This window comes from Vulpes lagopus, chromosome 8 (assembly GCF_018345385.1).
Source record: "Vulpes lagopus strain Blue_001 chromosome 8, ASM1834538v1, whole genome shotgun sequence".
Lineage (NCBI taxonomy): Eukaryota > Metazoa > Chordata > Mammalia > Carnivora > Canidae > Vulpes > Vulpes lagopus.
In genome coordinates, this window is record NC_054831.1 from 39,237,711 (window position 1) to 39,263,990 (window position 26,280).

General features: G+C 40.0%; 1 protein-coding gene across 2 annotated transcripts in view; it reads left to right on the forward strand.

Annotated features, from left to right (window-relative positions):
• POLR1D (RNA polymerase I and III subunit D) overlaps positions 1-26,280 on the forward strand; it is a 45,246-nt gene that overhangs the window by 10,110 nt on the left and 8,856 nt on the right. Inside the window, exons 1-2 of one of the 2 annotated variants that reach the window (XM_041768335.1) lie at positions 16,642-16,752; positions 18,095-18,169. In XM_041768335.1, coding sequence (XP_041624269.1) covers positions 18,153-18,169 — 17 coding nt within the window. In that variant the 5' untranslated portion in view covers positions 16,642-16,752; positions 18,095-18,152. Of the gene's footprint in view, positions 1-16,641; positions 16,753-18,094; positions 18,170-26,280 lie in introns of those variants that run through there. The other variant, XM_041768334.1, reaches the window with a different exon arrangement.

The following is a 26,280-nucleotide window of genomic DNA, read 5'->3' on the forward strand; positions in this document are numbered from 1 at the left end:
ATCTAAAAGAAAAGATAGCATATCTCCCACTTGTAAGTGGTGAGAGAACATTTTTATTTTGCAGCAGCAACAATATTGGAAGAATGGTCCTGATTATCCTTGGGATCTTGTGTCCACAGAACTCTAGTGGGGCCAAAAGTTGTAGGATTATTGTTTTGGATACTGTGAGATAGAACTCAAAGGGTTTGCTTCCATGCTACGCTGTTTTGTAGATACCAGATATTATATCCATTTTCTGATTGGCTGCCTGATAAATCTATGCCATTATTACAAATAGTATTGCTTTGGCAAAATACAGAATAACAAATTTTTTTCCAGCAATTATTTTAAGTCCAACTATATACCAGGATGCAAAGACATACCTCATTTGGTTCCTGAGCTATGTATTACTGAACTCCTGAAAGAAAGGTAATCATTTCTTCTAATTCTTCCACCTTGTTTAAAATTGTGGCCCCTCCTCCAACACTCTTACCCTCAGCATTTTCCTTATATAGCACTTAATGCCTTTAGCATATACAGAATTTACCTATTTATTGTATCTATTCTATGTTGTCTATTCCTCCACCACCACCACTATATTGTATATATTCTATGTTGTCTATTCCTCCAACCACCACCACTATAACATAAGCTCCATGAGAGCAGATGTTTTGTCTGAACATTCATTGCTGTATCTATAGACACTGGCCCATAGTGGATGCTCAAAAAAATACTTATCAAATGAATAAACAGAAGATTGACTCTGTATTTTTTTCATTGACTATTCTAAAAGCTTAATTTTAATTTGAATGGCTAAAATAACTATCCCGTAAGCTTTGGGATTGTCACAGAGGAGATAGACAGAAACCTAGGAATTCATTTAGGCAAAAGATGTTCATGAGTAGAGCAGGCAAAGATAGAGTGCCAAAGGGGGTAACCTGCACAGTGGGAATCAAGCCGATCTTATCGAGGATATACCAGGTGGTTGATAGATCCATAAAGGTCACCTAAGCTAAAAAGAACCAGTCGTGTTATTTATATACATCTAAGAAGGTAAGGCTTTGGATATGGAAGGTCAAATTGACAAATGAATGCATCTTATATTAGTGAGAATTGGCCCCCAATGCAGCCACTGTCCATTTTGCAAGCACATGCACTACCTTATATACCTACTGCATGGTTTCAGATTTAGAGAGTTCACAGACTGATAATATTCCTGACAATAAAATCTAATAGAGTGAAATAATATAAGGTTGCTAAGGTTTCATTTTGCCACTGAAAATGGACTTTCCCTTGCTATGGTGGAAAAGTGTCAGAGATCTCAGTCTCTTTATGGCCTGATAGCATATGAAGGCTTCCAGTGTATGTTTCCCAATACCACCAAGCAATGAACTCAATTCCGTTTTGACAGTCTTTACCTGAAAATACGTCTTATTTCACTGGTTGGGACTTAGTCCCACAGACTGTGCATCCTTGCCTCACCCCATTTGCAATGCCAACCATGAGTACAAGTTATTACCAGTGCTTCTGACCTACTGGTTATAAATTGGAGGTCCCTACAACCCCTGACTCAATTTACTAAAGCAGCTCACAGAACTCAGAGAAACATTTATTTAGGTTTATCAGTTTATTATAAAGGACACAGAAGAACAGCTAGATGAAGAAGTACGTAGTGTATGGCGTGTTGGGTGGGCGTGGAGTCTCCATATCCTCTGTCTCCCTTGATCTCCACATGTTCAATCCAGAAGCTGTCTGAAACCTGTCCTTTGGGTATTCGAGGAGACTTCATTAGTCATAATTGATTAAATCCTTGGCCTTTGGTGACAGCTTAATCTCCAGCTCCCCTCCCTGCTCCAGAGGTCTGGGGGTGGGACAACGAGCCCCCATCTTTGGTGACCAAGGGGCTTTCTAAAAGTTAGCTCATCAACATTAACAAAAGACACCTTTATTGCTCTCTTTATTTAGGAAACTAAGGGTTTTAGGAGTTCTGTGCCCGGAAGGATAAAGACTAAATATTTCTTATAAATCAGGATATCACAAGGCCAAAACAAAGAATAAATGGAGCATTCTCCAATATGACATCTGACGTGTCGTTTTTATCATATTAGCTCCACAATAAGATGAGTGGGCTCTGCAGTTTTCCCTTCCATCCTCATGAGTAGTTGTTAATTTCTCACCACCATACTGGCTAAGTTACATATGGGATCTCAGAATCAGTTTTTACTGGAACTCAGATTTCAAGTTAAACATCACACATCACTGAGATTCCATAGCTAAAGTTATTTCAGATCCTGATTTGCTTGCTTATTCTGTTCTGCATACTTATGCATAAATCCTGGGACTTGGAATACTTAACAGGATTTTTATTCAAAAGCGATTAATATAAAATGTAAGAAAAATAATAAAAAAAGAAAAAATATATAAAATGTAAGTATCAATTATCATTTCATTTCCTGAAAATGGAGAATAAAGAGTATAATCATCATGTTCTTTGTGTGTCAGAGTAAATGCGATGGACTTATGTTCTGCGTCAGATCTGATCATCTAAGCCTTCTGAAGTTGGTTCTACAAATGTATCCTGTTTGTTTCTTTATTTACATGGCAAAGATGGTACTTTGTCCTTAAATGGATGGAGAAAGTTGGAGATTCTAGGGCCTTCTGATTAGATGCTATTCTGAAAATGTCTGTCTTTTGAAGTGTCAGCCTACAGGTGTGTCACTGCCTGCTGCCCAGACTTGCAGCAAGCAAGCCAAGGGTTCCCTTGCCTTTTCCTGTTGTAATAAATTGGTCCCCATTTGAGAGCAATGTGTTTCAGAACAAGCCAGGACAGGAGGAAGCCAACTGGGCTTATCCCTAGCCAAAAGCAGATGGCCAAGCAGCCACGTAACTGTGACTGTAAAGTAGGATCACTGATTTGCCTAGCCATATAGGAAAACCAGTTTACTCCTCCTTCGAGGTAGAGAATGTTTTTCCCATTTACAGAAAAGGAAACTGAGGCCCAGAGAAATAACCAGACTAAGGGTATAAGGCTAGTATGTGGGTATGACCCAAGACAGCCTACTCCTTAGGCTCAGCCTCTAATGTCCATGATGTTGCCTCTGTTACCTCCCTCGGGTGTATTGGAAGATAAAGCTTTATCAGAGCATATGCTCTGAAGAGTTCAATTTCACAGACAAAACTGTGGACCAGTAATTCTTGTTTATTTCCAAGAGTTCAGGCTGAAACATGATGGAAATGAGGCTACTCTGTATATCTCAACCATGAAAAGAGTCAATGAGTTAGAGCGTATCTGGTTAGGAAACCAGTTATGGATTTACTAATACTTGGTTCATGAGAAATATCATTTTCCATATTGCTAGACTTCATCGGCATTATCTGTACATTCAATTTAACTGTTTAATCTCTGCTGTACCAAAGCAGCACTTTATCATCCTGAAAATGTAGAAAACATCTTAAAAGATTGAGTAAATGTGTATGTTAGTTGAAAGGGCTCTGGATGTGAAGTCAGAAAGATCTGGGGGAAATTCAGGTGTACCCCTTACCAGTTGACCTTGGACAAGTCAGCCCTAGTTGCCTAAAGAAGGGAACAATAACTTAAAGGGCTCTCCTCAGGGTCAATGAGATAATGTATTATGCTGTTAATCATTATGCACATGATGAATATTATATATAATATTTGCGTGTTTTAGTAAATATACAATTATCCATACTATATAACCATTTTTTAAATTTCTTAACACCTTATATTTAGTACTTTATAGTTACAAAGTAATTCTATGTATGATTGTATTTGATCCCCATAAGAATTCTGAAAGAACAATGGAAGTATCTTATTTTACAGATAAGGTAACCAAGATCACAAGATCACTGAGCTAGTAAGTGGCAGGATTGCTTCTTCTCTATTGTAGCTGCTTTGTCATTTTCTTAAGGAGACTTGAACATGTCCTTGATCCAGATCTAGAAAGTAAGAACTGCATAATCCCTCTCTGAAAAGTATCAAGAGATGGATGGAGTAGGGAAGGTATAAAGATAGAACAATTACCTGGAAATACTACTCAATCTGGATTTTTCAGGCAAGAAATCCTGCTTTGAAGCTTGAACTATCCAGAATTTGTGTTCTTGTGTTGCACACAGTCACTGGGAAGTTACCTACCTGCCCATATTGTCTAGAGCAGGCCTAGTTCAAGAATGAAACCAATGAACTGTTTGAAAAGTTAAAGAACTGGGACCATTGGCTTTCTTTTTATACTTAGGATAGGATAGGGGGCTTTCATATGATTTGTTTCTGATCATGTATTTCATGGGTCCTGGCCATTTGAGGTAGTTCTCTTCCAACTGGTTCTCTGCCCGTCTCCATGTCAGCCTTTAAAATCTCATTTGGTGTCACCAGAGGACTCGATTAGCTCTGTCAAGCAGGCTGATTATTATAATATCAAGTACATTGTACACAGGAAATTTCCTCTGGCTATATATAGCAAGAAAGAATTTCCTTCGTGTTATTTGGACCAATATAATCCTTCCATTTTTCATCAAAACAGGATAATACAAGGGATAAAAATGAACATTCTGGAAGCTTTTTTTTTTTTTTTTACAGAATATAAATAAAAGAAGGAGATATTGAGATGAAAAAATGTTTTGCTTTGCCAAATTCAGATCCGCAAGTGAACTACATTGTCCCTCCCAAGAAACATCAATGCAAAGAAAGCCCTTTATACCTCTCATCTTTTTCATTCCTCACAATGCATCTGTGAGCTAGGGCTTAATCTCATTTTACAGAGAGAAAACACACTCAGAGAAGGTACATAACTTGCCCAGGAACACCCAGTTGGCTGGTGGAGCTGGCTCCCTCTGTACCACAGTGTTTTTCAGCATAAAACATAGGTTTGCATTTTAAAAAAGATTTTGATCTATCATGCTTTGAAGTTAACTTAGGTAATTTTATGTAGGTTTTTGTTTTTATATGATTAAGCAATCATAGTAAATTACTTTAAGAAACATTTGCCAGGCCAAGTGAGTTCCAGTTGTACCACTCCTGAATTTAGCCAGAACCCATAAGCCATTGCTGGGTAGGGTTTGCTTCTTGCATGTGTTTCAGAAAACGATTGTGGACACACTGTAGCACTGGGATGGTATTGGTACTGCTCTTTGCAGTGCTGGTCTCTAAAGGCAATGATCTTGGGCTAAAATATTGTAATTATAGTCTATCCCCTTAAAGTTCCTACCAAGATGGGGAAATGTCATCTTAGGTTGGGGTCAGAGGGATAGAAACACTGATGATTTTGAGTTAAATTTTCCCAAGAAAAGGATCTTTACCTGAGCATTTTAATTCATTTTGGTTTCATTCTCCCATATTACAGTAAAAAGAGTTCTGTAAATACTTGGCCTCTCTGGAAAAACTGTTTAGAAAGTAATGTAGAAATTTAGTATGTGGCCCAATTATTATCAAGCAAATACTAAGGAAAAACTGTGAATTTGGAGGTTTGATTCTTCAAGTGAGATGTGGATTTAGGTTCTGAGCCTTTGTATTGAAAACACACGGTGCTCTTTTTTGTAAGCATAAGAGGACATCAGACCTTGGGAGTGGGCCAAATTATGCTGTTTGGTTAATCAGCATGATCTCTCTCTCCTAGAATTTTCCCCTGCAGTCTCAATTGGATACCTATTCCATTTTTAACACAGTTCTAAACTCTTCATTAGCATTGCTCCATCCTGTGAAATTGCAGCTGCTGCTCCATCCCTAAGGATGGATTATATGTCAGTAAGAGACACCAGGACTCTAGTAGGTGCAGCTACTTAGAAGCACAGTAGTAATAAAGGGCCAAGACTAGTTGTGTTTTAAGGTTTTTGACATTTATTTGTAAAATGCGTACTGAAACATCCACTCCAGAGCGAATGTATAAGTACTTTGTAGGCCTGAATAATGACATACTACTTCAGAGTCCACTCGTTCTTGAGTATCTTGTAGCTCCTACCCAAATCATGGGTTGTATCACCCTGTATGGATTCTTTCTTTTGGCTGTTGATCTAATTGTATGATACAATATGAACCCAAAGGTTGGATTCGTCGGTGATAGAATTTTCCCTGCTTTGGGTGTTTCTCCTGCAGCATTCAGCCTTCCTGCGCTGGTTGGGTCCATCCCTGAAGCCTCTCTGATGCCCCGTCCCTGGCCATTTATCTCAGCAGCTGTAGTGTTTGCATTGCCATTGCTGGGGACTTCTGCACCTTCTGCCAGCTGCGAGGGAAGTCTGGGGGAGAGGGGACTTTAGAAGGAAATGTAAAACCTCATTTGCTCAGGTGTGCATTTCAGGCTGACTTGTTTGGTAAGCCATCTAAGTTGAGTACTTTGAACAACTTAAAAAGTTTTCCTCAGAGGCACATGACTCCCAAACTTAGACTCATATGTGTGCCTACCTGCTTAATTCCAGTAACCACTCTATTATGAAAGTATGGAGTATTTTCCCCAATGCACTTGTATGTACATTAGCTGAGAATTTTTTTAAATTGGAAAATGGGATTGAAGGAACACCCGGGTGGCTCAGCAGTTGAGCACCTGCCTTTGGCTCAGGGCGTGATCCTGGAGTCCTGGGATCGAGTCCCACCCACATCAGGCTCCCTGCATGGAACCTGCTTCTCCCTCTGCCTATGTCTCTGCCTCTCTCTCTCTCTCTCTCTCTCTCATGAATAAATAAAATCTTAAAAAAAAAAAAAAAAGAAAGAAAGAAAGAAAATGGGATTGAAAATCGCCTCGTTCTACTTAAATTCATTGTTATATAAATTAGCCCCTGAAAGACAGCTTGAAACCTGAAACCCTGGAGGGTTTATAAAGAGTCTAGAACACACTGATTGGTTTCAGTAAATTATATTTGTATGGTAGATTCTTGTACTTAATTACTGATGTAGAAAATATCACCTGTGTGTACATGTACTTTTTTCCCCCCAGAAACTCTCTCTGCCAGTTTTATAGGGGAAACTACTACATCTCTTAAATACACTTTGATACCTACTGTGAAAGATAAGGGAATAGGGGCTGTCAAGATGAGGCTGTGTTGGTGCCCTGAAGTACACACTTTCTCTTCTCAATTCACTGTGCATTGCTGGATTTCTGAGAATTCGATGTATCAGTATGTTTTTTTCCTGTTCAGCTCCTAAAAATTGCTTACATCAGTTGATGACAGGAAAATTTTTATCTTAAAATGCTACTTCAAGAGAATAGTTTCTAAAGTGTGTTTTAAAGTGGAAATACTGGGGGATCCCTGGGAGGCTCAGCAGTTTGGTGCCTACCTTTGGCCCAGGGTGTGATCTTGGAGTCCCTGAATCAAGTCCCACATCAGGCTCCCTGCATGGAGCCTGCTTCTCCCTCTGCCTGTGTCTCTGCCTCTTGCTCTCCCTGTGTTTCTCATGAATAAATAAATAAAATGTTAAAAAAAAAAAAAAAGTAGAAATACTTTTTAAAGATCGTGAAATGACTGGAAATCCTACGCATTCTGGAACTTCTGTCTTCATTTTTTTGCATCCCTTGGCTCTTGGCTCTAAGTAGGTTCATAATCACGTGGTGAATCACACACCGAGATCTACAAGGAGGGGGCAACTGATTCTCCAGCAGATTTCTGCGGCCCTGACTTAACTGAAGGAAAAAGCTTCAACAGGCTGACCATACTTCCTGCTGAGGAAGCATTATCCAGGACAGCTTGCAGAGAACTGCAGATCACTTGCGCGAACTGAAGCTCCTTTAGGATAAGACAGTGATTTACAGACCACGCTTGTGATGAGGTGGTTTTCCTGGTATGCAGTGTATTATCAAAGGGCAGCATGCCAAACTTCAGCCCTCACTGAAAAAAGCTGTGCAGGCACACTTCAGAGGCTTTATACTGTAATTTCTTCTTTTGTACAGCTGTTGCAGTTTTTTTTCTTTTTTGCATTTTGAGTGACTATTTGGTGAGAGTTTGAATTTTATTTTACATTTTGGCATTTTGAAGCTTTCAGCCAGGTTTCCCTATTTACCAAATTCCAGCAGCTGCCATGTTACAGCTTTTCTTTGCTCTCATATTGACTCCCTTCCATGGCCATCTTTCTAGGCATTAAACACTTTTTTTCTTGCAATTTTCTTTTCATCAGTTTTATTTCTCAAAGCATCTGCTTTCTTAAGGAGATAACAAAATTCTTTCATTGATTAAAAGAGCTCAATAATCATTTTTTTTTAATATTTATTCATTCATGAGAGACAGAGAGAGAGAGAGAGAGAGAGGCAGAGACACAGGCAGAGGTAGAAGCAGGCTCCCTGCAGGGAGCCTGATGTGGGGCTTGATCCCAGGACTCCAGGATCACACCCTGGGCCAAAGGCAGGCAGTGAACCGCTGAGCCACCCAGGGATCCCTCAATAATCATCTTGACCTTAGATTCTTTGTCTGGGTTTATTTCTCCCCACTGATATTTCAGGAGAGCATGCATGTATGTTTTAACTTAACATTTGCCCTACCAACAAGATTTGCAGCTGTACTGGAATGGTAGAATTCATGGGCTTTTCTGTTTAGAGTTTTCTGTTTTCTAAGTTCATCTTCCACTATCCCCACCCCACCTCTTCAAAATTTTTTTAGGAAGAGATACTTGGGCGCCTGGGTGGCTCCGTCAGCTGAGTATCTGCCTTCAGCTCAGTTCATGATCCCAGGATTGGGATTGGGATGGGGATCTGGATCGAGCTCAGAGTCAAGTTCCCTGCTTAGCAGGAAGTCTGTTTCTCTCTCTGCCTCTCCCCCTCCCCCCTGCTGATGTTCATGTTCATGCTCTCTCTCTCAAATAATTAGTTAATTAATTTTTTTAAAAGGTAGAGATGCTTTTCTTGTAATATATACAATTTACCATGGCACAGGTAATTAGGTCTTATGATATAAACTGAAAATGGATCCCTGTGTTTTCTGTATGTGGCTCCTTAATCAGGATTTAAGAATAAATATTTGTAAAAAGATACTTAATTACTTTTTTTTTTTTTTAATGATAGTCACAGAGAGAGAGAGAGACAGGCAGAGACATAGGCAGAGGGAGAAGTAGGCTCCATGCACCGGGAGCCCGATGTGGGATTCGATCCCGGGTCTCCAGGATCGTGCCCTGGGCCAAAGGCAGGCGCCAAACCGCTGCGCCACCCAGGGATCCAGGTACTTAATTACTTTGAAAATGAGGTCATTTCATTTTGAGGCCATTCCTACAGCAAAGCATCTTATGAACTGGGCAATAAGTCTTCCCTCTAAGAGCTAAACTAGTAAGAGTCAGCCCACATATTAACTACTAACTGAAGCGATCATCTCTCTATAATAATAACCCACACTCAGAAGTCACCTGTCATGGAAGCTGTGGAGATTTGAGAATGTCAGAATCTAGGGAGAGGGTCTGGAGTATTGCCTTCACTAGAACTGTTCTTGTCATGGATACAAATCACTATTGTAAAAAATTGCTACCTTCCCTTAAATGCCTCTCTCTCACTAGAATGAGCTTCTTGAGGGTTGGGAGCATACCTTATAATACAGTAGTGTTAGCTAATAAGATCCCAGGCCCCAGAGTTCACATCCTAGCCCCATCACTTACTAGCTCTTGTGGCTCTTCTCCTTACCTCTTTCTCAGTAAACTAGCGTTACGTAGAGGAGTTGTAAGGATCAGGTATAAGATACATGGTATATAGGTACTGTTGCCATTATTACATTTCATCATAGCCCCAAAGGTGCACATTAAGTGCTCATTATATCAGTATTCAAAGGAGATTTTCTGTGACCTGCGGCAGGACAGCAGCCCCACATAACACACACATAGGTCCCTCTGTCGCTAGGTGTCTGGCGCTCCACCCCCTCATGTTTTGACCTGCATCCTCAAATAGATATCGCTGGGTTGTACCACTGTTGACTTTGAGGCATATACTACTTGAGCATACAGGAAGGATTTGAGCTGCAGAGGGGTCAGAAAAGATAGATTAACTTGTTGAGCCATCTCAGTGTGAATGCAGTGGATTGTACCATAAGAAGATATTTCCCAAGAGGGCTGAGCTTCCATTTCTCTGCTTGTCTTAGAGTTTCACTTCGTGGCTCTGGAGGTTCTCGTGGCTTAGCACACTATTAGGAATGGTTCTACGTGGAGGCAGAATGACATTTGTAGTGTTAAATCCTATTACTGTATATATGTAAATATGTAGGCTTATAGAGAGCATACAAGAAGTTCAATGCTTATTCAATAATCATTTTATTATTTTATAGGGAAATTTTAAAACATTTGAAACTTAGGTTTTCAATTTTTTATGTTTAAGGTAATTAACCTTTTGGCAAATATATTAAAATTTTATCCATACTAAATGCAATCACATATTGTTTTTTAATACTTTAGATTATTAGAACATAATTTATGAGGGTGCCTGGGTGGCTCAGTTGGTTGAGCATCTGCCTTCAGCTCAGGGCCCTAGGATATGATCTCGGGGTCCTAGGAGAGAGCCCCATGTCAGGCTCCCCACTCAACGGGGATTCTACTTCTCCCTATGCCCCTCTCCTCGGCTCCTCCTCTCATGCTCTCTCTCCCTCTCAAACAAATAAATTCTTTTAAAAATACATAACTTAATGTAAAAATCTTTATTTTAAAAGTATAATGATTTTGCTGAAATCAAGGCAAGAAAATAAATTTTATGGAATAAATACACATGAATGTTTGTCTTTCTGTATCTTTCTGTATTCATCAATATTACCAACTCATAAACAGTTCTCAGTGTGTGCAATAAGTTAATACCGTCACCTCTGGTATTTTGCTGACTTCCAGTCATTTTAAAAAACAGCTTTACACATGTTTTTTATTTTTATTGTAATGAAGGTATATTTATCATGGTAGGAGGAATGAATTTTTTATTTAATAGTTTTTAGCTTATTTTAATACTTGTAAATATTAAGAAATATGGTCTGTGGGACTTTATTTGTCCTTTGGTGGGCCTAAGAGAAAAGAGTGGTAGTAACATCTACTGATATGGAGCAAACAGGAAATCAGGAAAGTCCTGCAGAGAAGGTAACACGTGATCTGGATGTCTGGTGACAAGTATGTGGCTGGACTGCAGAGCAGTTTAGACAGAGAATGTGGCCTGACCAGAGCTCCACTGTGCATGTAATGGCAGATAGAATGCGGGGGACACCTAGCCCAACTGGGCTCCTGGACTTGCAAAAAGCTAAGACCCAAGAATGTGGTAATCCCATGGGGCACATATTGTCTGGTGAGGTCTTGCAGACATAGGCCAGTAAGCCACCGCCGCAGTCTCCATTAGTATTCTCAGACTCCTAACGCTGAGTACTTTTATTTCAGAGTGCACTTAGCATCTCTACTAAGAGATGGAGTTTAGAGAATGTGAAAGGAGCAGAGTGAAGTGGGCTTTACTCATTCGCATAATGACTCAAAAGAATGATACCAGAAGCCGAACAAAGGTCATTTATCTCTGGTAATCCACAAAGAGAAAAGTGTTTTCTAGATATGAAAGCTTGCTGAGATTTTCAAGCAGCCCTAGAGGATGAAAGACCTCCATCCAGACTGGCCAGATTCCAGCTGTCCCTCATTCTTAGCACTGACTTGGCGTCTTCAGTTCGCATCTAGGCTTTCCCCTTATGGCCTGATACTTGATGCTACCGGGGCTGCGGTGCCAGGGCACTGCTGTTCCTGTCTGGCCACCACAGAAGATGGCCCAAGTTGCCCAGGGCCATTGGCTTATTTCATCGCATTTCTTTGCCCTGTGACACATGATCTCACTGTTGTGTCTTCACCATCCTTGTCTTGTATCTTCCATCTCTCCCAGCATCTCCTCCTCCAGCTACAGATACAGCAATTTTACTTATAAATCTGTGCATCGTTGTCCTGTCCTACTCACACCCAGAATCCATTCATTGACCAGATCTCAACTGAGGACCTACCATGCGCCAGACATAGGGAAAACTAGGGTGAAGAGGACCAGTCTACTGAGCTCTAGGTCAGATATATTGAGGCTCCCTCTCTACATTCCCCTAAGTAATCCAATATTTCTTTTCCTTTCTTTCTTCTTCTTCTTCTTTTTTTTTTTTTAGATTTATTTTTTTAGTGGAGAGTTGGAGCCAGAGAGCACAAGCAAGGGGAATGAATGGCAGAGGGAGAGGGAGAAGTGGGGCCCCTGACCTGAGCCTAAGGCAGACGCTTAACTGACTGAGCCACCCAGGCACCCTCAATATTTATTTCTAATATATACATACAGGTCTTTATTTGATATACAGGGTCTACTATAAGCCTCTCCAGGGAAAGGCCTTGCTCACCATATAAATCATCATACAGAGCATGTAAGAGAGATTGGCCAAATTTAACATCATCTTGAGAATTAACTTCTTGTGCTTTCATCTTTTATCTATAAATAATTATTTTCATATCCCAAATGATCTCAATGTCACTCTTGAGTTTTACCTTTAAAAACCTTTCCCACAATTTGAATTTTCTTACCTTTCTGTATAGCTGATAGGTGAACCCAGACAACTTGATGTTTTCTGAAATACAGATGCCCTGAATTTCTTCATCTGTGTCTATGATCAAATTACTGAATAATACAGAACCCATACTTTGTCATATGGTTTCTCCCAATCCACATGGTCACTCCACTGCTAATTACTGCTGAGTGGTTATGAGCCTGTAGGCAGATGTCCAGCAGTGATCTGAATCATCTGTCCCTGTTTTTTTTTTTTTTTAATCAGAATGTTCTGTGGTCTGACATCAAATCCTTACTTAAGATCAAGTAAATTGTTCCATTTTTTTTTCTTCAAAACATCACTCCATGGGAAGACATTGAGTTTCTTTTAAATTTTGCCCAGTGCCCTGATGTATGTGGATGGCTCGGGGATGAACTGGTGGCCTGCAGCATGGATGATGATACGCTGGGTCTGGCAGGGGCCTCCTGGTCAGCAGCAGCCTGTCATTGCACTCCTTTGTGCCCAATTTCCAAGTCCATGCTTGTCACCAAGTTATACTTGTTTGAACACAAGACCCTCAGCCTGTCTTCCATGACTTAATTGCCATATTTGAACCGCTTTTCCCATCCATGATATGACAGATACTGTACATTTAGTTGGTCACAGGTAACTTTTTTTTAGTAATTTTTTTAAAGATTTTATTTATTTATTCATGACAGACACAGAGAGAAGGCAGAGACATAGGCAGAGGGAGAAGCAGGCTCCTCACAGGGAGCCCAGTGTGGGAACTGATCCCAAAACTGCGGGATCATGCCCTGAGCCAAAGGCTGATGCTCAACCGCTGAGCCACCCAGGTGTCCCATCTTTTCTTTTCTTTTTTTTTTTTTGAACTATAATTATACATATAGAAAAGTACACAAATCCTAAACATGCAGCCTGATAAGTAGTCAAGTGAATGTACCTATGAAACCAGCACCTCAATCACAAAATGGAACATTAGCACCACAGCAGCTGCCTTGTACTAATTCATCAGACTCTGTCTTTTTTCCCCTCTTTTTTGTACAACTACTGGATGTGTAGCTTTTCTGATTTGATTCCTTGAAAGCTCTCATTTTCTCATGTTCTCCGTTATTTAATTTGCCAACTCTCAATCTGTGGTTTGATTTCAGGTACCTTGGTTTTCATGCTACCCTTTCTGTATACTGATGGAGCCAGTTAGCTCTCGGTTGATTTCTGTGAGTAAAAAGAAGCATAAGACCCAGATGACTCCAAACTAATTTGCTTGACCCTGGAATTTAAGATGATTTTGACCAGATTTGCATTCCCACTTGGGTTCTATTTCAGCTGGTATTATCATCCGTTAACATTCCTTCAGCATGTACCAGCTGGCTTATGGAATGAACAGGCAGGCCTCAGGGAGCCCGGAAAGGATGGAAAAATGGGTGGAGACGATCCTACACACGTGAATCCTTGAAAACTGATGTTAGTGGGTTCCTGTGCCCAGAAAACAGTCTGCATAGTGAGCTGGCTTTCTTGGACTTCTTGTTTGCACTCAACTGTATATTCTAATATGATAAATTGATTTTACAAAGACACCTAGGAGATGTTTAGGAATCCAAGTTTAAAAACTACTCAGAACCAAATTTGTGTCTGGAATAATTATTTACTTGCCTATGTTCTCCCTGTACTTGGAGCTTCCATGGATGTTCTCCTGCTGTTTGCTTTTCCTGTGTTTGAATGTAGCTTACGCTTGCTTCGTTTCAGCAGCTCCATAAATAAGGAGGTTTTGAAACATCCTGAGGTTGATGTTTCATAATCTTTGATCATTTACACCTCTGGGACAATGTGCAGTAGAAGCTGGCTTTGCTCTTTCCTTACCCAGGAGTCAGTAGCCAGACTTACAGGAAAAACGATAGAGGCCACAGTAAAGATCCCTAAAGACTACCTGGTTTTCTAGTCTTCTCCCCTGAATTTTGAGGGTGGTGGTGTTATTTCAAGGCAGGATGTGCAATTGCTAGGAATTGTTCTTTTCCTACTTGGAAGTAATGACCTGCAGCCCGAGCTACCTCGTGCAGGAGAATTTGGGGTAGGAGGCAGCAAATGCTCTACATTCTCAGGATGAAATAGTACGCGGTCCTGCCTTTCTCCGTGGGTGCTGCGGCTGCTGAGCATGTGGGTGCTCCATTAGGCCTCCCTCCTCCCCTCTATCTTATATTTTGCCTTTTATGATAAAGGGAAAACGATTCCTCTGGACTTGTTGTGCAAATGTTTGTGGAAAAGATAGGTGGTAGAACCGGAAGACCAGAGGATATGTAGCCTTAAACATGCGCAGGGGTCCTTTTGTTTGTCTGTCTCTTCCCTCCTCCCTGTCTCCTCTCCTCCTCCCCTGCCCCCTCCCCCTCCCCTGTTGCTGTCCCCCTTCCCTGCCCCTTCTCTCCTTCCCCTGTTCCCTCTCCCCCTCCTCTGTTCCTGTCCCCCTCCCTGCTCCCCTCCCCTGCCCCCTTACCCCCCCTGCCCCCTCACCTCCTGTCCCACTCCCCTACTTCCTGCCCCCCTCCCCTACTTCCTGTCCTCCTCCCCTGCCCCCTCTCTCCCTCCCTGGACCCCTGTCCCCTACTCTTCTTCCAGGATCACTAGCAGTGCTGTCTTGGGCGAAGCTAGGCAGTGTACCACTTCACTTTCCTCATCTGTGAACTATGTTGTCGTGTTCCTGTACCACCACGCTTTGCCAATGGTAAAGCTCCACAACAGCGTTCGCTGGTGTTAAACCAATTACAGATACCAATCGTGGTCACACCCCAGCCCCTGGCAGTGGGGTCCTGCCTCCCACACTTAACTGGGGACTGAGTGTATCCCCCATCTGAAGCCACAAATGAATTCCTTCTACCTCAGCAGCCTTTCTCATACCTGTACCTTCTTTTCTCTTTGATTGTGGCTGTAAGTCAGATCTCTGAAATCATGGCAGATGAAGTTAATGACAGCACTGGAGACGGTTTTACATGAAACCAGAACTATATAAAAATCAATGTCAGACTCTTGAAGGTGCCTAGAATATGGGCTTGGAATCTCTGCAAGGTTCTTTGGACTGAGTATTGTACGTCTGCAGATGTACAGCATTTCAACAATATTATGACACAAATAGGGTTTTGTGGGCTGGTCCAGGAGAGCTAGGTAAACATTTTAATATGGGTCTAATGGGAAAATGCATTCTAGTTTATTTTGACTTGATATACAGTTGTTCATAATTGGAGAACTGCCCAAACAAGCTTTTTCCCTGAAGATTTTTAACTTTCTGTTGTCAAGAGGAAAGATCTAATTATGGGTGGGTCTAAGTATGATGGATAACCTGTTTGTATTTAGATACTACCGCACTTAACTAATGGGAAAGAGGGGGAGGTGTATTTGGAATATTTTTACCCTTTGATTTTTTTTACTTACATCTGTGAGAGTGAAAAAGATCTTTGGAGCTAGATAGGATACATTTTTCATGAAATACTAGATGAGACAAAGCCCTCAGATCACATCCAAACGGATGTATTACTATTATTATTGTAAAGAGATGGGAGAAAGAATGTGTAGGAGTGAAGGGCAGGCTGCCCCAAGATGGGCCACTTTGCATAAAGATTGAGTTAATCAAACTGGTGCAGGAAAAGCTCTCTGCCTTCCCCTCAACTGCCTTAATTTACTTTGGAAAAGAGAGCCAGTACCAGGAAGAGAGTCATTCAGAGACTCTCCTTTACTTAGGTAACTGGTTTGCATCATAGGGAAACTGTTTTTCCAGACATCACCTCTCACCTATCTACTAATGGTCTCCTTCCCCTCTATATCCTCAGGCCCTCCTCAGCTCTTAGAAGCTTCACGTGGCCTCACTGTCTTTGAAATTTCTTCTCTGCCTGGATTCCCCTTATGAACGCTACTGGATTTGATTTTCTCCTGTTAATTGGTCTTAAGTCAGTGTGGTTCCCAGGCCAGCGAGAGGGAACATAGGGTAAAGGAGGGTCTTCTTCCCTCCCTGACAGATGATAAGTAGTAAGTAGATGCACTCACCTATTCCTGATGCCAGAAGGCTGGACTGCGAAATACAGTCTGCCTGAACAAGTTCAGAGGGTAAGAGGGCACATAAGTTTGTCACTGGTTCTTTGCTGACCTGGTCAAGTGTGCTCTCCGGGATGGAGCACAAAGGGTCAAGCTGCTGAGTCAGCTGAAAAGACCTTTTTTTTTTTTTTTTTGAAAAAGAGTTTATTAAAAAATATGTAAATGATACAAAAATAGCCAGATACATTTGTTGAAGATCAAGAGGATGGTGAAATAGTTTGACAGCATACTAATAGAAATATGGAGGTGAGTACCAAGAGAAACAGATTTTTTTTATAAGTCTTTAAATAATATTTGCTATTTTAAGCTATGTGCTTTGATAAAATAAGAATCATTATAAAATAGTCATAGAATGTTAACATCATTTGAGGATTATGTAAATTGTATCTAGAGTAGTGCTATAATAACATGATTAAATGTTTTTATATAGAATCAATGTATAATTACCAGTTTCAAAATTTTGTGATTAGATATATAATTGTGTCTTTGGACTATATTTGTTTCCAACTGTATACCTCTCTTTTCTTTACTACTTATATGTCATAAATAATATTAAAATCAGGACAGGAATGGTCATCTTCCTATTTTACTACCCATAGCACCTTGCACAGTATCTTAGACATAGTAAAATCTCAGAATATGATTGATAAGTACATTTTCTGGGTTTTTTTCAATCTTAAAGTTGCACAAATAATACAGATTCACTCTAGAAACAATAGAAAATGCAGAAAAGCAAAAGAAACGAAAAAAAAAAAAACCTTTTTAATTACCCAGAAACTCATCTTACTATCTTGATACTACCTCTCCAAATGTTTTCCTATGTAATACATACATGCAAATAAATTTGAAATAAAAATTATCCAGGGGCACCTGTGTGGCTCAGTTGGTTAGCATCCGCCTTCAGCTCGGGTCATAATCCCAGGGTCCTGGAATTGAGCCCCACATTGGGGCTCTGCTTCACCTTCTCCTTCTGCCCTCCCTTGCCTTGTGCTCTCTGTCTCAAATAAGTAAAATCTTTTTTTAAAAAAATTATCCAATTCACACTGTACCCAGGTCCTTAAGACAAGGTGGAATTCTTAGGTCAGCAGGTATGTATTATTTTGAAGGCTCTTTATCATGTTGCCAGATTGCCCTCCAGAAATGTTATATCAGCTTCAGTCCCTATTAGTAGAGCAAAGAGTATTCATTTCTCTCTCACTAAGTAATGGGCAGAAACATATTTATCCTTGTTGGGTTCATTATTATTTCTTAGAATAATAATGTATTTGACCATCTATAATTTTCAGTGTTTTTCCCCTTCATGTAAAAAGTTTCTTTTTAATGTTATTTAAATAACATTTAAATGCTTTTTAAAAACTGTTTTAAAAACATTTTCAAATGTTTTTTAACATTCAAAATGTTAAATTTTAACATTTTAACATGTTTTTAACAATTTAACGTGTTTTTTAAATTTTAAAAATTTCTCCCCAATTTTGAAATTTTATGCTTCAAAAGCTCTTCATTCTGCAAGATCATATATGCAGAATGAACTGATTTTTCAGAATTTAAAGGAGTGACTCCCTCTCAAATCTCTTTTTCTCCCCATCAGGAAGGCAATTGAAGAACTGCTTAAGGAGGCAAAACGTGGGAAAACAAGAGCAGAAACAATGGGACCGATGGGTTGGTAAGTGCTTCCTTAAGTAGAGCACTCTTCCTTCAAAAAACAGTATAGAGGAATTCTTGGCTGGAGAAGTGGATATGGAAATCTTTAGCAGACTAGGGAAGGTAAAGGAAAGGGAAAACTGTGGCTGTGGAGGAAATCACCCAGAGGCCGAGAGTGTGAGAGTGGGAGCCCTGCTGAGTGCTGCTCTAGGGAGCTCTGAGCCTTCGAAGAAGGCAGAGGGTGTGGATGGAGAGGAGCCATTAAGGCGTCATCATCCCTTAAGTTCACAGATCCCAGGAGATAATGTAGACGTGACTCCCGAAGGTACCACCTGAGAGGAATATTATAGCAGTGTCCATTGTTTCAGCATCTGTTTTAATTATAGTCTTAGTAAATTGAAATTTCTTTTTAAAATTCTACCTGGAAGTATTTTGATTCTGTGACAGCTGTGTAGAACTAAAGTTTGCCTTAGCAGTTTCTACATATGAAGCAGTGCTTTAAAACTTAAAGTTTCGAAACAAAGGAAGAATTTAACCTTAAGAATTTAATCTTAAGCATTATTAAGCTTTACTTTAGCAATAACACACATATTCAATAAATATGCTGACTTTAGATCTTTAATCTAGAATTTAGAATCCACTACAGTGGAGGGTTGTGGATGATTAAGAGCAAAATGTAAAAGTGAGATAGGAGTGGAAACTAGGTTTCAGAGTATACCTCATTCTATAGCTTTGATTCTTAGAACCATGTAAACCATCGTTTACATAAAACACAAAACAAAATTAAATAAATAGAAGGAATAGGCAATCCTTAAAAATCAAGCAAAATAAAACAAATAGATCTAAAAAGCCTTTTAGTGGACAGTTTAGCAGCACATAAAGGAACTCCTTCATGTGATCTGAAATTTGACACTCTTTCCAAAAAAACTCCCAGAAGTATTAAATTGTTTGCAGTCATCATCTTAAATTGTTTGCAGTCATCATAACTGTCAATAATACTAATGTTGCTTTTCTGAAAATATTATATAACAGGATAAAGCAAAGTAAATATTTATTTGCTATAAACACCCAGATTTCCAGTGTCCAAGAGATACAGATATAAAATCAAAGTAAAAACCTATAATCCTAAATTGGAATTGGAAATAACAATACAAAGCCATGCTAGATTTTCTCTTTAAGAAAGAAGAAAGAAAGAAAGAAAGAAAAGAAAGAAAGAAAGAAAGAAAGAAAGAAGAAAGAAAGAAAGAAAGAAAGAAAGAAAGAAAGAAAGAAAGAAAAGGAAGGAAGGAAGGAAAGGAAGGAAGGAAGGAAGGAAGGAAGGAAGGAAGGAAGGAAGGAAGGAAGGAAGGAAGGAAGGAAGGAAGGAAGGAAAGGAAGGAAGGAAGGAAGGAAGGAAAGGAAAGGAAAGGAAAGGAAAGGAAAGGAAAGGAAAGGAAAGGAAGGAAGGAAGGAAGGAAGGAAGGAAAGCTTTTTCCAGCTCTGTTCATAGAAAAGTGCCAGAAATGATGACCACCCACTCAGTAGCAGTGAGTGCCCCTGGCATCCATATTGTGGTGTATAAATACCATTTCTCACTGAAAAAAGACCAAAAACCTTAGAGAAATAACTGACTGCACATCCGAGATAGTGCCTGGAGATCACCAGACAGCAAATTAGAGGTCACAGTCCCCAAGACTGCCCTCACTCTTACACCAACTGCAAATTCAGGGAGTTCTCAAAAGTACCCTCAGCTTCCTTAAGTCACTGACAAATTCCTACAATTCACAGAAAACTATGATATGAACAGTTACACTTTATTATAGGAAAGGATACAGATTAAAATCAGCCACAATAAGAGGCGTAAAGGGCATTGTCTGAGAGGGCTGTCTCTCTGAGACATGAAGTTTCTGCTGTCCTCTCCCCATGGAGTCAGGACCCATCACCTACCCAGCATCAGTATGTGATAATATGCGTGGCATATTGTCAACCAGGGAAGCTCATCCAGGCCTCCATATTCAAAGTTTTTTTTAAAATATTTTATTTATTTATTCATGAGAGACACAGAGCGAGAGAGAGGCAGAGACACAGGCAGAGAGAGAAGCAGGCTTCATGCAGGAAGCCTGACATGGGACTTGGTCCCAGGTCTCCAGGATCACAACGGACTGAAGGTGGTGCTAAACCGCTGAGCCACCCGGGCTGCCAGTATTCAAAGTTTTTATTGGGATTCCAGTACTTAAGGATGATTGATCGACTGGTCACATGGTTGATCTCAGTCTCCAGGTTGACCAAGACCACATGACCCAAAGCTTCCACCCTAAATCACATGTTTGGGGTTTTTGGTTTTGTTTGTTTTTAGCATGGGCAGCTCCCACTTTAAGACCATCAAGTGGGACCTGCCCCATCCTAAGATCTACCCTAAACAAAGACATTTCTGTCAGATATGGCATTACCTCCCAGAATTGAGATTACCTCCCAGAAGCCAGACCTCTCTATGGGTTAGGCCATACTCTTACTACACAGACAGGAAATGTGTAAGAGGAGGAAGAAAGTGATGTCAGGAAGACTCAGGAAACTACTTGAAAGATCTCCCACCGGATGGGATAATTTGATCCCCAAGAAGAATAAAGCTGTAATGATTGAGATACCTGAAACATGTTAAAATCCATAAAGTCATAAGGATACCACAAGAAGCTTAGTGGTCCCTTTTGGAGAATACTATAGAACCAAATCATTATTCATAAAATTGGCAAATAGTGAGGAACATTTATCTTGCTCCCTGTGCAAATTATACCTAAAGATTACCAAATAATTGATAAAGAAAACTTCCTTGTAGAACTGCATCTGGTAAATGTACAAGGACTATAGAATAAGATCATCATTTGAATTCTTAACAATTCAATACGAAAACAAACAATCCAATTTAAAAATGGACAAAAGATTTGAACAAACACTTCACTGAAAATGATGTAGGATTTGTCAATCAGCATATGAAGAGATGCTGAAATCATTAGTTATCAGGGAAATACAAAATAAAACCAGAGTTAGTGGTGGCTCAACAGTTGAGCGTCTGCCTTTGGCTCAGAGCATGATCCTGGGATCCTGGATCGAGTCCTGCATCGGGCTCCCTGTGGGAAGCCTGCTTCTCCCTCTGCCTATGTGTCTGCCTCTTCTCTCTCTGTCTCATGAATAAATAAATCTTAAAAAAAAAAAAACCAAAAACATAGTTACCACTATATATACACTAAAATATCTAATACTTAAAAAGACTGAGAGTAGGGATCCCTGGGTGGCGCAGCGGTTTGGCGCCTGCCTTTGGCCCAGGGCACGATCCTGGAGACTCGGGATCGAATCCCACGTCGGGCTCCCGGTGCATGGAGCCTGCTTCTCCCTCTGGCTGTGTCTCTGCCTCTCTCTCTCTCTCACTGTGTGCCTATCATAAATAAATAAAATAAAATTAAAAAAAAAAAAAAAAGACTGAGAGTACCAAATAACGATGAGGATATAGAACAATTTCAATGTTCACACATTGTTGGCAGAAATGTAAAATTGTATAGTCATTTTAAAAAATAGTTGGCTGTTTCTTATAAATATACATTCACCAGAGAGAATTCTTCCAACCAATTACCAGAGAATTGAAAAGTAAGCCCACACAAAAATCTGTACAGTTATATGCATAGCACTTTTATACATTATAGCTCAAAACTGGAAACATCCCAAATGTCCGCTACCTGATGAATGGATAAACAAATGGTGGTTCTAGCCATACATGCAGGGCTCCTCAATAGTAGAGAGGAAAGAAGTACAGACACACTGCACGGAAGAATCTCAGGGGTGCCCTGCTAAGTGAAAAGAAGCCAAACACAAAACCTTACACTCTCTAAGATTCCACTTATGTGGCATTTTAGAAAACACAGAACCATAGGGAGAGAAAGCAGATTATTGATTGCCAGGAAATGGGGACAGAAGGAATGGATTTACTGCAGATGTTTGTGGATGACAGAAGGAGTCTACATCATGATGAGTGTGGTGATTACATGACTTGGTACATTTATTTTACTTAAAAAGGATAAGTTTTACTCTATATGAATTATACCTCATAAAACCAATTTTAAAATAAAAAGAATGTCCTTATTTGCAATCCCTAAGGACACACGGGACCCAGGCAAAGGTCAATGGCCACTAAACTGAGATAAGGAGTTGGTGGGGACCATTCTGGGACAGGTCAGGCTGACCACACCTGAACTCACTGACCCATCTTCAATGCCGTGAAAAGTTGCAGTAGGTAGAGCAGACCACCATTTCTGAGACATCCTTGTCAAAAGATTGAACCCAGATCTGATCAGATCTCCAGTTAGAACTACAGGTTTGCAGGTAATACAGAGAGCAGAGGAACACCTTAACTGACACCATAGGGATAAAACCACAAAAATCCAGTATGTGGGGAATTCAACAGGACAAACAACCCAGTTTCTTTAACAAATGAATTGAAAAGAAGGAGGGGGTATCCTATGAATTAATAGATTTGAGACACATCAAATAAAATATATACTTTATTTGGATCTTTTCCAAACTGTAGAAAGATGTTTATGAAACATTTGGGGTATTTGGTGATATTAAGGAATTAATGTTGCTTTTTTAGGTGTGATCATGGTTTTGCTGTTATTTCATTTTTTAAAGCTATTATCTTCCAGAAATTCATTCTGATGTATTTATGGATAGAGTGATACAAAATGAAATAATCCGGTGTGAGTCAATCTGTATGTAACATATGCAATCATCTTAGATTCAATAAAATACCCACCTCCTGGAAGGATACTTAAACAAATTAGGTGAGATAAGATGTATGCAAAACATTCGATGTGGTTCCTGGAATGGAGCAGTGGGTCAGAGTTAATTAGATCTGCTCTTATCTCCTTTCAGCCCTTCCCTGTCCTTTACCGAGATGAAGGTGCCTCTACCCATTTGAATCAAATTAGTACAAACTTGCTTAGGGGCAGGCCGCTTTGGTGTTCAGGGATCAGGTTGACCATAGCCACTGGTCAGCTACTACCAAATGTGAGAGAATCAGCATAGAGCTAAATCATGAATGCAGATGGCTTGACAAGTGAATAAGAAAATGTCAGGGTCCTGCTATGTTAGGAGTGCTCAAGGAGATCAGTTGCATCTAGGCAGCTCTCCAGAGGGAAGTCATTTATCCTGATGATCTTTCTGCCGCTAACTGGCTTGGTCGAACTTTCTGATAGTGGAAGAACTAGTTTATCAGTGTCAGCTCTGTTTCCCCTGCAGAGAGTTACCACATGCCCAGGTCATCCTGACATTCATGGGAGTGCTGATGTCCTCACTGGGCATCATCTAAGTAGTGTCAGCAGTTCCACCAAGTTGCCGACGACCCAGGTCCCTTCCAATGTGCTGCATCTTGTGGCCATAGGGTGTGATTCTTTTCCACAAGGTCCAGTAGGGTGACAGCCATTCAATCCTGATTTCAGTTAACAGAAGGGAAGAAAAGGAGAAGGAAGGCATGCACCCTCCTTTAAGTACACTGCTCAGAAGTTGCATACACCATTTCCATGCATATTTCCATATATACTCCATTGGCCAGAATTTCCTTCCATGTCTTCACCTGGCTACAAGGTCAGGAATTTCAGTCTTTTTTCTCCCCAGGAAGCCACGTGCCAGACAAATATCTGGGGTTCTTTTACTGTTAAAGAAAGGAAGAATGGATATCCGGGGACACCTGGCAGCCTCTTCCCGTGAAGGAGGGAATCATGTCGAAAGGGAATAAAATAAAAGATGGCAGGCAAAGTCAAGCATTCCAGACTTGTAAGGGCAGATCCTAGGAGAATAGGATATGAAACTTCCAAGTTCCCATTAGCCTACAAGACAAGAATTCCTGCTGCCATTGCTCCTTCTCTCAATTGTCTTGTAATAGTGGTCCTCCAACATTTGGGTTATTGGGTCCTTTACCCGCTTAAAAACTATTGATGACCCCAAAGAGCTTTTCTTATGTGGATTATGTCTATCAGTATTTATTGTATTTGAAATTAAAATTAAGCAATTTTAAAGGATTCTTAAATTCATTTAAAAATAATAATAATAAGCCTATTACCTGTTAAAGGAAATTATATACCCTTTATAAAAATAACTATATTTGTGGGGCAAAATACTTAGTTAAAGCAATATTGCTTAGTATTTTTGCAAACCTCCTTCATGTCTGGCTTATAAAAGACACCTGAAATTTCATATATGCTCCTACAGTCTGTTGTTTTGGTTGAATTATATGAAGAAAATCCAATCTCACAAATATATATTTGGAAAAGGAAGAAGTACTTCAATAGCCTTTACAGAAAATTGTGGTATTCTATAACCCTTCATCAAAATTTTGCAGATAACCTCAGCAAGTGGTAGTTTCTTTAACATCCTCTTTAATAACATAGACTTTTCATAAGCTGTTAGGATAAAAATCCCTTCATCTACCTTGCACCCTGATTGGGTCTTCTCATATGTAATTTTGTAACATCACGCAATGGTCATCTCAGAAATGTTGGCTCACAGAGTCATCCTCTAAATGTTGACACATTTCATTATATAATATTAAAAGAATCCATTTGTAAATACCACCACTAATCCCATCAGAAAAGTCTTCTAAATGTTGGGATGGGAACTTGTCAAGCGCACAGTTTTCCAAGTCTCATTTTCTTTCACTTGAAAACCCCAGTTTTATCATTGCCAGTGAGGACTGTGAGCTCTTTTCCTTGAAGTGACAGGCTCACTCACATCTGAAGAACCAGCTGGTTCACTTGCAATTCCAACATTCATACACGTCTTTTCCTGTGGGTCAGCACACTCTGACACATTTGGGCTGTGCAAACAGGTCTGACTAAAGGACAGCCATGACTTTCTTCTGCTCCCGAGGCTGGGACAAGAACATCTTCACCATCATGCTCCTTCTGGGGGAATAACTGGTTTTCCATCTGTTTGTGTGCATGCGTGTATATAAATAAAAAATTCTGACCACTAATCCAGTGGTTCTCACATTTGAAATCATGTGGGAAGCTTCCCAAAATACTAATGTCTGTGTCCCACCATCAAAGATTATTAGTTTGGATAGCCTGAGCTTTGGGGTTTTAAAAAGATACCCAGGTGATTCTAAAGCGCACACAAATTTGAAAACCAATATCACAATACCTACATATTATAAAGAATAAAACCAACCTGCTCTGCAGAATTCAGAGCATTCCCACACCTCTCCCAGGGGCAGACGGCTCCATAGCACTTGGGTAGCCAGAGGCCCAGCCACGGCAGGCCCAAGATCCATCCCTGTCAAGCAGACCTTCTTGGACAGATCTTAAAGGAGTAGACAGTCTGTGGCTTACTAGTGGGCCATGATCTGTTTTTCTAAACATCTAGAAGACCTTTATATTTGCTTTAAAGTTTAAACTAGAACCAGAGTGCCATTTTTTTTCCTCTTGGGTATTCCATGAAAAGATCTTAATGAGGTAGTTGAGCCATTGCCAGAAAGAGATTGCTGAACTAAGAAAATGCCATGGAATGGCATTTTTTATTTTATAAAGAAAGAGACCATTTGGTGCTCTGTATTTCCGTGGATGTGTTTCAGCAAAAGAATCTCTTCAGAGGCTGTTCTTTATAGAGGCCTCAAGGAAGCTGAATGTGGGCCCATATGACTTCCTTTTAGTCAACGTAAAGGAATTTATAAGCACAAATTTCAGAAATTTGCCCAGCTACGTTGTCCACAAAGCTGTTTTTATTCTAGTCACATTTACATCAGCTGATCTATAGCCCAATGTAATTTTTTGAGTCTAGTGCCTTCAGAACTGCAGTCTTATACTTGGAAAGGCTTATATTCTGGTAGGAAAAGTTAACAAAGATTGAGTTTGACAGAAAACGATTCTTCAGTTTTTTGTGGTTTTTTAAAAGATTTTGTTTATTCATGAGAGACACAGAGAGGCAGAGGGAGAAGCAGGCTCCTCCCAGAGAGCCTGATGTGGGACTCGATCCCAGGACCCCGGGATCACGTCCTGAGCCGAAGGCAGACACTCAACCACTGAGCTACCCAGGCATCCCCGATTCTTCAGTTTTGTTTTTTTTTTTAATTTTTTTTTTAATTTTTATTTATTTATGATAGTCACAGAGAGA